Source organism: Cicer arietinum, chromosome 1 (assembly GCF_000331145.2).
Source record: "Cicer arietinum cultivar CDC Frontier isolate Library 1 chromosome 1, Cicar.CDCFrontier_v2.0, whole genome shotgun sequence".
Lineage (NCBI taxonomy): Eukaryota > Viridiplantae > Streptophyta > Magnoliopsida > Fabales > Fabaceae > Cicer > Cicer arietinum.
This window is the reverse complement of record NC_021160.2, coordinates 8,173,114-8,186,833: the sequence shown is the minus strand read 5'-3', so window position 1 is coordinate 8,186,833 and position 13,720 is coordinate 8,173,114. Positions and strand designations below refer to the sequence as shown.

Below are 13,720 nucleotides of genomic sequence, written 5' to 3'. Positions count from 1 at the left end.
AAACTAGAAGTTTATAAATCATATTGAAGTTTGTTGTGTTGGATTTTGATCCTTTGACTCCTAATTTTGACATAATTAATAATTCAACAATGTTCATACAATGCATGATAAATCTAATATTTGAATTGAGCAAGATTTCAGGAACCATAATCAAACCCTACACACTTGGATCAAATTGCTTGGAACACAAGAAATCAACAAAAGTTGAATTCTGAATATGTAAATCGATTGGGAAATCGATTTCATAACAAGGGTGTAAGGAAATCTTAAGTGTTTGTGAATGTGCAATCGATTAGGCAATCGATTAGATTAATTAAAAATGAAAAATGCACAAGTCAGTAGCCTCTGTTTTGGAGGAAATCGATTGGTAAATCGATTGAACATTTCACAAATCAAACCTGATGGTAACACATCGATTGGTAAATCGATTGAATGAGTCACAGTGGCACTCCAGTGCTGAGGGAATCGATTAGCAAATCGATTGACAAAGTATCATTTGAAAAATGACCTCACCTGTGACAAATACAATCGATTGGACAATCAATTGTTAACACTTTCAATTTTGATAAAGTTTGGTTGCAATCGATTGGGAAATCGATTGAACTAAACACCATGTTTTGAAAATAATCGATTGGCAAATCGATTGATATTAAAACTGAGTCACTATTTTGAATCACATCGATTACCAAATCGATTGACATCAAAAACCTGAGCCACTGTTTTGAAAACAATCGATTGGCAAATCGATTGAAATAAACTTGTTGAAAACACAGTGAACTCTGAGATTGTGACCAAATCGACTCCGTGGTTTTATACATCGACTCTGAAGTTTGGCAAATCGATTGAGTAATCGATTGAAATTAGTTTTATTAAAACAGTTTCCCAGAAATCGATTAGGCAATCGATTTATACAGGTCTGGACATGTTCTACTGAAAAGTGTTGTTTTAAAGAATCGATTGGTAAATCGATTAGCTTGTATAGTTTCAAGATTAAAGAAAACCAAGATCGCGATAATCGATTGGCAAATCGATTTAGCACCTTTTATAACTTTACAAAATCGATTGGGAAATCGATTTCGTAGTTGGTTTTTCAGAAACTATATAAGATGTCTTTCAATCTTTATTCTAATAACTTTTACATAACAATTCATATCTTTCATAATTTCTCATAACACTCTCAGCTGTTCATAACAACAAACTAACAATTTCATAATTGTGATTACAGATCTCAATACAGTTTGTTGACAATCTAAGAGAAATGATAATGTGCTCAAGAACAATCCATGAATATCCAGATTTGTGAAGAGCAACATTCATAAAGATTGAAGACCCTTTTGTTTTACAATCTTTTATTCTTTCTGTAATAAATCTTTGAACGAAATAGAACGCAAGAAAAGCCAGCTCGAAACTGGTGGCTACTTTCTTGGTTGAGAGGGCTCAACAAGAAAGAGTCGCACTTTGATTCTGTGATAGGCTGCTGAGTGTCTTCAAGGATCAGAGGGTATTCAATAGGAAAGACATAATTAGAGATTGATAGGTTTCAGGGAGGAAACTGGAAAATTTTTGTAATTGATTCTTTCTATTGAAGGAGAAGAAAATCTGAAATCCGATTGGATTTTCAGGACTGGACGTAGGTTGTTGTGGAACAACCGAACCAGGATAAATCTCTGTGTCTTCTTCTCTAACCCTCTCTCTTTAATTTTCTATATTGCTAACTTTGCATGCCACAAAATTTAATTTCCGCTGTGCGCTTGATACTGATTAATTTGGTAACGAAAACTGATATATTTTCTTTATTGCGAGGTCACTGATACCAACGTGTTGTTGGCAAGACTAGTTGAGCCATCTCAAATCTATTATGATGCGAAAAATAGAATTTTTTATGCCAACATGTATTGAAGAGCCAAGAGATTCTTCAATCAAATAATTTTTGTGTGTAATTAGTTTTCAAAGGAAGTTAACAATTTGGAAGAATGAATCTCTTACATTTCTAAAATGTATATGAGGTTGTATTTGAAAATCAATACACTGATCATGTAGATCAATACACTAGTCATAAACTAAATGGTGTTTTGTAAGCTTGTTGTCAACTCACAGCCAGAAGTTTGTGAGATTTTTGTGTCAACTAATTTGACTAAGAGTCAACTTTCATAATTATCTAGAAATAATTTGAAAAGTAGTGAATGTATTGTATTGGATTTGATATTAAACATCGTGTAACATACGTTTTTACACAAAAATGGACTTGAAAATCCATTTTTTAGACGTCTAAAGTAAATTGTGTGGCCAATAGTTATGAAATCATAATTTCTAAATTCTACTTTGGGAACCCGCAATCATGTACATTGAGATATTTATTCACATCAAGCCAACAACTTACTATAGTCCTCCATAGAATTTACAATCAATTTTGGATTGATAACCTAATATTCTCCATCTAAGAGAATTTTTAGATGTGTTGTGTATGTTTCTATTTGTTCAAATATAATGCACTAAGATATGTCATAAAAGAATATTGAGAATACATATTGGATATAGTATATTGAGCTATGAAATTGGAGACTTGTTTACAAAAGAGTTTGTTGGCTATCATTTGATGGATCAATATTCCCAATATTACAGGGAGAGAATAAACAGTTGAAAAATATTATAGAAATATATTATTATATCATCTCGATCCTCGTACAAACTAGTGTGAACCAACAGTTTAAAATAGTGAAGATACAAACACGAGAAGATGGGTCGAATTGTGTTTGACTAAGTTGATAATTTTTTTATTATTTGATTAAACTGATTCAGACTTGATGATTTACTTGGAGTATAAGCAATAACAAAACTAAGGAGTGCAGGAATAAAGTGACACAAGTAATGTATCCTAGTTCACCACTAACTTGGCTACATCTAGTCATTTTACTCAGAAGGATTCAATCCACTAATTCAACAAGAATTACAAAGCACCTGGCCCTCCAAGTCAATTTCTCAAACAATCTGACAACCCCAAACTTTTGAGGAACACATACACCTCGACTCTACCAGCCAAGTCTTCTCCACACAATCTGACAACCCCAGATTGTTGAAGACACATTAACACCACTATCGGGTTTGAATATAAAGATTTGTAACTTGAGTAGTTGTTTATAACAATGACTATCACACTTTAAGAAGAACACTTAAAAACTATTTATCATTTGAACAAATGTTTCTTCTTCAACCTTGAGAATCTATTTATAGGTAAAATTTGGAATTCAATTTAGTCGTTATTTAATTCTGAATTGTATTTTCATTCCTAGCTTGGTCGGCAATGATCTTATTCAAAAAAAAATTATGAACAAAGATGTGTTTTGATAATATGTTCTTAAGCCAATTCTTTATTTTGGAATCCAATATGAGCAGTTCTTCTAGATTGATTACGTTCGTATTTTGTTCGGATTGAGTTTGTAAATTCTTCAAATTGATATCGTTTGTATATTGTTAAGATTGAGTTTATAAATTCTTCATATTGATATTGTTCGTATTTTATTAAGATTGAGTTTGTAAATTCTTGTGAGTGTTTATTCTTGTAAACAATTCTTGATCATATCTTCTTGTGATAAATATTGATCAAATCTTCTTATAAATAATTCATATCTTTGATCAAATCTTCTTGTAAATAATTCATATCTTCTTGTAGATAAATTTTGACTAAATCTTCTTGTAAATAATTCATATCTTCTTGCAGATAAATCTTGGTTAAATCCTCTTGTTAACTTGGTCAAAGATTTTCTTTCATTATAAATCTTAATCAAATCTTATTTTAGAATGTCTTCAAAAACACGAATCTTCTTTCATACTCGGTGAAGTCAAATATATTGTTCTCATAAAATACTTTTATTAACATCAAAACTCTTAATATAAAACCAACTTGGTTCCAACAAAGAGAACTCATTTACAAAGTTTAGAAAAATCAATTATATGCAAATGCTCCAATCAAAATTTAAGTATTTGTTGAATAATGTATCATTACAAATGAGTCTTATCCATGCATGAAGTGTGGTATATCTGTGGGTTTCAAAGATAAAAAAACCCCGAACAATGAAATGAGTTAAAAAGCAAAATGATCCAAATGAGGATATAAATATTTCAAAAGAGTAATTTGATATAATTGATTTTCAGCTCCAGATGAATTGACCAGGTATCTAAAATTTATTAAAATATAGAGATTTCAATAAATTATGTCATGAGTCGAATATGAAGGAACCGAAAGGAAGCCAATGTTGATAATACTTTGAATTATAATTTGGCGTTATATGTGATAAACGATAACGAGGACCATGAATTAAAGTCTATTAAATATTCTAGATAAAGAAAAGTTGAGAAAAATAATATAAGTGGAATTAAGCCCACTTTACAAAGCGAGATATTTTTGGACTTGAAGTCTGCACATTTGAAGATGTGAAGCTAATTATACATGAATAATTTTCACTTGAAAAGAAAAAGAGAATGATAAAATACACATATTTATGTGTATTGGTAAAATTCTACAATTGATATTGAAGGGACATATTCACCTAAAGTGAATTCAATTTTTTTTTTCATAATTGATTAAATTTAGTTGTCATTAAAGACTCAATTTATATGTAAGACGTGTTCAAATTTGTTCAGTTCACTTGATAGTTATGATTATAAGAAACTCCTTAAGGGATTTAATTTTCGTGAGACATACAATTCAAACTATTGAAGAGATGACTTAATCAAAATGAATAAGTCTCTGTATGTGCTCAAATAATCAAGATGCACAATGTATAATATTGTTGTGTGAATAATTTCTAAAGGAGGAATAAGGAAATTATATCATTTGAAATAGTTTGAGATGAAATATCAAGTAAAGATAAATATTTGCTTCAGATTATAAAACAAGTATTTTGAATAATATTTTTGTAAATTACGAAACTCATATAGAAGGGCTTTAAAATGGTCCTATAGGGACAAGTCAAATCAATTATGCACTTCGATTGTTGTAAGGTTACCAATTATGAACAATTATCTTTTTAGAACTCGAGAAAATAATAATTACTGCATGGTTTAGAAACACCATATATTAATACAATAAAATAATAATGTATCTTTCTAATTATTAATTTGTTGTAAAATATCACTTGTTGTTAATTTATTAGACAAGTAACCTATTTTGGAGCATGATCAAATATATATTTTGTTGTATTAGAAATACAAATTATTTGTTTAATCATCGTAATGGTATAAATCACAAACAATTTATCTGTTTACACGAGAAAGTACAGTCATTTCACGAAGATATGTAAAACAAACTACAACAACAATGTCAGTAAATGATGAGAAAATTTGATCACTAAATGAAGCAAGTCAATAATGTTTTTGGTCAAAGTATGTGATTTATCAAATACATGAAATTTGTGGTTTTTCTTTTAGAAAAGAATATTGCTACGATTATGCAAAAATAATATCGACGACACTTCTATTTTGAAGATTATAATAAATCAAAAAGAAAAAATTATTTTACAAAGTCATCGTCAATCAAATCTCTCAGCAAAAGGTTGGTCTTTCTTGTCTCAAATATTATTGTCTACATGAGGAGGATAAATGATTATACAGTGCACTCTTTTTTCCATCACCAAGGTTTTGTTTCACTCGGTTTTTCTAGTAAGGTTTTTAACGAGTTCCCTCATAAATGATGTTGTACTCTTTTTCTTTCACTTGAATTTCTGGTTTTTTTCTATTAAGATTTTAATGAGATGTATCATTAATGAACACCCAAGAGAAGTGTTATAAATATTTGTGGATGTCCATTTTCCCTAAACTTTTATATTCCATAGTTGGTTATAACTCATATAATTAAATGACTTTTACACTTTGGTAATGCTCTGTAATTAACTTCATATGTTATGATATATTAGACTTTTAATGTTCTTGTAAGTTATATGACTCGTGACCTATAAATAGAAGTCATGTACAATTGTAAATTTCACACTTTGAAAAACACAATACAAATATTATATTATTTTCTTTTCTCTTTTCTTCAATATCTTGCTCTAATTTTAGTTAATTTTTTATAACAATCTAATAGTATTTATTTAGAGATGATTTTTTTTTTTGTTTACAATTTCATCTATGTCAAACAATAAATTTGACTCCATTCGTCCCAAAATAATTTTCACATTTGCAAAAAAATATTGTCATTTAGACTTTCAATCTAATTTTAATTACTTTTTTCTAATTGTACCTTCTAATTATTATAAATTACACAATTTCTGAATTATTATTCTTCACTTTTCATTTATTGTAATGAGAACACCTCAATAGGTGATAAGGATAAATTATTAAAATCACCATTATCTTTTTTTTTATCATATTTTTTTAATTTGTGTAAAATGGGTGACAATATTTTGAGTAAATAGGCATTTAGTTCTTGTAAATTGTAATTAAAAAATAAGTCAACTAAGTCATTTAAATTTGTATAGTAACAATTAAGTTCCTCCATCAAAATATTTATGGATAAATCGTCGTTTTAGTCCCTTAAAATATAGGACAATGTCATTTTGGTTATTGAGTCAATAAAAATTCAAATTAGTCATCAAATCATCAAAATGTAGTCTCTGACATTATAATGACTGTAGACTATTTTGTCAGTAAATTGTATATTTCATAGACTATTTTGATGATTTGAGAACTAATTTGAGTTTTTTTAATCAAATTGGAGATTCAAATGATAATGTCCTACACTTTTAAAAATTAAAATAATAGTTTATTCAAATATTTATTTACTGAATATTCATCAAAATTAAACATTGCGTCAAAATATACATATAATCTTTTAAATTGTGATGCAAAATTTGATATAAAAAATAACTACTACATTGATTGATATCTTTACTTCAATTGATATCTTTTTAACTTAAAGGTTAAATTGGTTTTTTTTATTAAATTTAAGAAATTAAATTGATTGACTCTTACAATATCAAATACTATAGTCTATAATACATATTTAAATATTTAATAGAATATTTTTCTTTTTCAATTTCGTGTATGTCAAACATAATCGTGGACAAGAAATATATTACAATTGCCTCAATCTTATTATGTATTTTTCTCCCTTTACATTGTGAGCATTGTGATATTTCTTTATAACCATGATAATAGGTTATGTCAAACACAAACATATTTGGTTTTTTTTTCCTTGAACCATGATAAAAGTATGTGAAGAAGTTGGAGAGTTCCACGTCCACCTTTAATAAAATACTAATAATATTAATTATTAACATTAATTATTTTAAAAAATAATAAAAGCAAAAATAATTATAATTCAATATACAAATCATACTCGAAATAAATGTTTAGCACTAATTTAATTAAAATAATTATTAAATTTTATGGAATAATAAATTTAAAGATTGTTCCTCATGGGTCATTGGGCTTCCCCCCACAGTCCAACAAAGACATCAAAGCCAATGGCTCAGTACCAAGGAGAGATTGTTTTTCTGTTTAAGGAAGCAATCATACTTGAAGGAGAGATTATTGATTCATCAAGTGTGAAAAAAATCCCAGAGTAAATGGAAGAATAGATCATATAAAAAAGAGAAGTAAATAAAACAAATTAATTACATTTAGTCTATCAAACCTTATTACGAAATCAAAACTAAGTTTGTGTTATGAACGAAAAAGACCTCCAAAAATGAGCAACCTCCATTACTTATATAGCAAAACACTTGATTGGCTTGCTTATTTTCTAACAAATAATAATTCATTATATGGCATACGAAATTAAATATTAATAAAATAAGCGGCAAATTCATATTCAAATTTTTTCATTATATTTTGGCAGAAATACCTGCAATGAGACAATATGGATAACGAAAAGATGGCTTCACTCATGTTATCAGGAGCAGGATGTCATTTAAGGGCATATGATTGACTTCTAAGTAGTACAGAATTCAAACCCCAAAAGGAGTTAACCAGAAAAGTTCAAGTTCAACAAATGAATGACAGAAAAGAAAAACTCATCAAATGCTGCTAAGTACAAATAACATAGCAGGTATTTAGTCTTGGGTCATGCAGTTAATGTGAAAGCTAATGAAGGTTTATTAAAACGAATCAAAAAGAACAAAGTAGTTCATACGTGCACTCAACCAACTTATCCACGCAGCAACCAAGGCCCAAAGAAAATGTTAAACAAATAGTACTTATGGTTGCATTCTCCCCTAGCTGATAAGTCTAAATCATTTCTTATTTACACATGTAACAATAATGTGGAAATCTAATCCGCCAGAGTACCCTCCAAAACTAGCTTTGCTACATTTGTAATTTGTCTCTAAAATCGCCAAAATAAAACTAGAAAATACCTCAGTAAGTTATATAAATCTCAACCACCAACCCTCTCCAACTATCCTCTCTTCCATCCCTACAAAACTGCTGGCTGCTTTTCTCTAACTCTACAACAGCCTAAAAACATTAATCAATTTCAGCATGAAATGAACAATAGCTGAATCATGAGATTTGTATTTACAATCAGTTACTTTCTAGCAAGCTCCTCAATTTGTTTCGAGCCTCGTCAGACAGAGAGCAAGGCCGGAATCTTCGCCTGTGGGGTGGACAGGATTCAACAATGCTTTCGACGGGAGACAAGCATATAACAATTACGGTAAGATTATCTGTTGTGTGTAGGCGCAATGCTTCTTTGACTAGCTCTCTAGCACATTGTTGTGGGTCATCGTGCCTTCTTATTCCACGACGAACAAAACTAACTGCATCCTGGCTTGACATTACATCCCAAATCCCATCACACCCAATGATCAAGAACTCGTCTTCCTCAGTCAATGTGACTACCTGAACATCTGGCTCAGCACTAAGAGGTGAAACAGAACCAACTGGTAATTTTAAGTCCCAATCGCCTAAGGCACGAGTGACAGAAAGATAACCATTGAGATATCCATCATCAATAAAACCACCCAACTCTTCCACTCTCTTGCGCTCTGGTAAATAACTTGGTCTGTGGTCTTGAGACAGGTCAACAGCTACTCCTCGCTTACAAAGAACTGCTCGGCAATCGCCAGCATTAGCAACCAGTAAATGTCTTCCAAGTATAAGGGCAGTCAGTGCTGTTGTTCCACAAGAACTACTAATACTCTGTTCATCAGCCAATGCAAGGTCAGCACCTAGAAAAGCTTTCCGATGAGAATCTTCCAACCTCTTCAGCAAAAGTGCATCAGTGTCATATGATTGCAGCATAGTAGCATCTTCAAAAAATAATTTCATAGCATTGTCCTTAACAAAAACAGCTGCATCAGGCCCTCCATGCCCATCAAAAACTGCATAAAAAGCACTAGGTATAGGGTATTCAAACACAAATCCAAGGTGGGCAGCTAGATCATCTATTTGAATGTGTTCATCATCCATTGATCCCCTGGGTCCAATATCAGCACAGCTACCAGAACGAATGTTCGGTGTAAACCTTGAAACAGGATTCTCTAAAATAGAATCTGTACTCATCTCCGAGCAAGTCTCAGTCTAATATAAAGACAAGAAAAAAACATAGATCAGAACAAACAATCCAACAAAATAGGAAAGGGGTTATTAAAGAAAGACATCAACAAACTAAATAGAAGATTGGCAACTAAGCTAAGCATCTTTCACTAAGAAGGTTAACCATCTTGAAGCAATCGGAATCATGGTCAGCTATATAAACTTATTCGTACAAAGTAAACATAATATTATGGCCAACAAAACGTAATATTATAACTAATTCATAGAGAGAAATACCCTTAAGCATGATATTTTTTATATTCCTTTTTAATTTTTAAATGATTGATACTTGAAGCTAAAAGCAAAAGAATGAACAAATCATAAAAAACACCCAATTGGAAATTCTAGCTGCAGAACAAAGTAAAACTTTTTCTTCCCCGAATCAAACAAACAAAACAAGAAACACGTGAAACTCATAAAATCCGTTTCATATTTGAGAATAAACTAAATCAAATCCGCATATAAATAATCCAAAAACAAACAAAAACACAAAATTCAACCGACTCACTGAACCCAATTAACAATTCTTTCACCGAACAAAAATCAATAATCAAACCACAAGAAACAAATTTATAATAAATAACAATTCAAAAAAACTCAATAAAAAAATAACATGAAAAGAAACATACCGATTCAAAGAGAGACGTTTCGGTTGAAATGGATTCAGAGGAAACCCTGACTTTGCTAAAAACCGGAACAGCATTAGATGCTGATACCTCAACCTTAACACCGTGTTCTTGTGCAACACAAAGATGATACTTAACATCCAATACGGGAATGCTTTGTTGATAAATGATTTCCGTTTCCAACACCATCTTCTTCTTGTTCTCGCTTTGTGCTTGATTTTCTCTTCCAACACGATTTAATTAACTAGGGTTAAACAATTATACGAAATTCAGTTTCAATTTGGGGTTTTCAAATAGCGGTGAACAAATTAGGGCTTTTTATTATTTTATTTTTTTTCACTGTGATGTGAGAGAACGAAACTTCGCGTGTGGGTTTAATACTTTTTTGGACGGAAATGGTTCGGCGGGATGTTATAAACACGCGCCCAAATGAAATGGAAGTTCACTTTCACTATGCTATTGAAATCAAAATACCATATTACCCTTTCATTTACACGAAAGTTATAGAGAGCGGAAGGGTGAATTTGTAAAATTAAGAAGCTTCTGATCGCCAGGCTGGCGTATCTTAAATGACGCGATTAATTCCAGTTGATTGTTTTCTAACGAATCTCTTTTGAATTGATAGATGTAGAAATAACCAAAGTATCACGCACCAATTTAGTATAGATTTATTTTTTTACTAAACTATTAAGATTAAGATTTTTTAAATGAAAAGATAAAATAAATTTGGTATTAGCCGAATGATTGGATAATTAATATCAATATATGGATTTAATTAGTATATTTAATTAAATATTTAATTTGTGTATATATAGATAGTATCAAACCTTTTCATTATCCATGTATATTATTTTATGAGATATTTAAAGAATTAATTTAAGAAAATAACATTAGTATGATTTCATTAAATATATGTGTAAAAAAAGTTATACAAATAAATTAATCTCTTAAATTATTATATATTATATTCTTTTGACTCAAATTTATATTATTTTGGATAACCATATAGTTGTTATTTTATAAGCAATAATACATCTAGTTAAAATAAGTCATTAAAAAAACTATGCTTCAATTTTATAATAAAACAAAAACTATGCATCAAATATTAGTTATCATTCTTTTATAAAAAAAAAATTAGATTTTTTAAAAGGAACAAATATTGGTTTCTATTCATTTATAAATCTAATAAATATATACTATTAATATAAAATAAATTTATATTAATATTCAAGATATTCAATTAGTATTATCTATTGTATTATCTTTGGGTGAAGAATGTATTATAGAAAGAAGAAAAAAAACTTCATTAGTTTTACCCTGATAATTAATATCTCTATTTATTCTGTGCTTATAATTGGTACAGAATAATTATTAATTTCAACGATTTAAATGAAAACTAGAAATAATTCTGCTTTTGTAAAGGCGTGGCAGGGCGTGTGCCTATTGATTTTGAATATCCAAGAAGTACACACACATCATCATCATCATCATCATCATGCATTCCCCTGAACTGAGTTTGCTTGCTTGAACTTGCGTACACAACAAGTAAATGAAACCCAAAATATTAATAAATAATCTGAACTGAGTGTGCCTATTGATAGTAAGGAATAGGTAAAATTAAAAAAAAAAATACTAATAATATTTATCTCAACAAATAAATACCAATATTATTAAATTAAATATTATATTTTAAATTTAATATGTTATAATTATACAAATTTCATTATCATTTCATTAACAAAATAAATAAATAAATAATTTACATGAAAAAAAAATATAACGGCATATATACATATAAAATACTTGAATGAGATACATTTATCCAATCAAAAATTTGTTTTCTTTTTCTTTTATTCTTACCAATAATAGTACTTACCTTTTTTGAATAAATAGTTTAATTGGTGAGTAAATAAACGTAAAAGAAATATTAATTAAAAAGTCCAGAATTCAAATTGAAAAATAATATACTTCACTAATTTGAAGAAAAGAGGACTAAACCTCAGTAGAGCATGTAAAAGGAAAACCAAAGAAAAAAAACTATGTACCTAAATTCAAATAAAATTTAATTGATTTTAAAACATATTGAATATTAATTGAATTTTTAATTTTATTTTTATCATCCTTACTACACAACAACAAAATGATTCTTGTGTGTGTAAATTCAAATATAAATAAACATTCATTATCTTTATTAATTTAAAGTTCATTTAATGAATAATTTCAGTATAAATACTACACGCGTAAACATGAATGGTTGTGCGAGATTTTCTTGTTATATTAAGGTAGGCAATATAGAAGTAATTAAGATATTATATTTAATAAAAAACTATAGAACACAAAATGAAAGGTGATTGATATAATGAAAATGGTGGTTTAAAGTCGTGTTGAAAGAGGCGGATGAAAAGTGTAATTAAATGCAAGCTCCTTTCAATTTTCATCGTTGTTGATAGATTTGAATACATTGATTGGTGTAGATCGTGGATGGTAACAGAGGTGGTGCCCTTTCTTTTTTAACTCGGTCAAGGAATCGAACAAGATAGTAGTCTGGATACCAATTGAGTTATGCAATGACATTTTGGCTTGAGGTATACCAAAAACGATTAGCAGGTCCATATGGAATCTCTGCTACATATTTTTTGAGATTGTCACGTTACTCTATCAGTTTGATATTGCTTCATGTATATTTCTTTTTCTCTTGTGAGTGTTGGAAAAAAACCAGAGATAATTAACAATAACTATTTTAATAATGTGCGGAATATTTTTTTCCTCTAACTGTGCAGATAAATGATTAAACAGAAAATACAATTACATAAAAATAATTGGCAGAAAATTAAATATGAGACAAATGCAATTTTTAACGTGAAAAACTTCCCTCATATTAATGAGTACACCAGAGTCTTCCTAATAACAATAGGGAACATCAATCAACAATAACAACCTTCCACTAAAGTGGGTATGCCAAAGTAACTCTCAGATAAAACTACTCAAAATGTATATTAAAATAACAAACTCAGTGGTAGAAATAACATACTAAATTTGTAGATCAAACGGAGCAAGTTTGCTACACACCTGTTACCACCATCGAAACCAAACCCTTATTTTTCTTCTCTAACAACCATTCTTTTCGTTCTTCTAATTCTTAGGATTTCTAAATCCCTTTTATTTCCTTCACGTGGGTCTAGCCCAATAATACCCTTTTTTTTCAATAATAATAATACTAATAACAATACTAATACTAATAAAACTAGTGGGTTCCACTTGGGAGTGAACCCACCCAACAAATCTCCCTCTCACGACTAAGTGGGAAGGTACTGCTCAACCATGTCAGTTTTCTTTCTATAACATATCATTTTCGATAACGGCAAGGTTTTCGTCATCATATCTGAACCATTCCCATCAGTATGAATATTCTCAATTAAAAATGACTTCATTTGCAGTGCATCTCGTATCCAATGATACCGCACTTCAATATGCTTCAATATGATACTGCACTTCATTTGCACTTCAATGATACCGTGAAGGGATGCAGTTTTCACATCAAGTTGTTCAACTTCTAGGTT

The 13,720-nt window shown here is 29.5% G+C and overlaps 1 protein-coding gene across 1 annotated transcript; it reads right to left on the bottom strand.

The window, feature by feature from the left end:
* Positions 1–8,070: 8,070 nt before the first annotated feature.
* LOC101490197 (probable protein phosphatase 2C 13) lies at positions 8,071–10,506 on the bottom strand. The gene is made up of 2 exons (XM_004486462.4): positions 10,164–10,506; positions 8,071–9,519 (listed from the first exon to the last, which is right to left on the bottom strand). Exons 1-2 carry the CDS (start codon positions 10,347–10,349, stop codon positions 8,521–8,523), a joined length of 1,185 nt encoding a protein of 394 aa, XP_004486519.1. The 5' UTR covers positions 10,350–10,506; the 3' UTR covers positions 8,071–8,520.
* Positions 10,507–13,720: the final 3,214 nt, after the last annotated feature.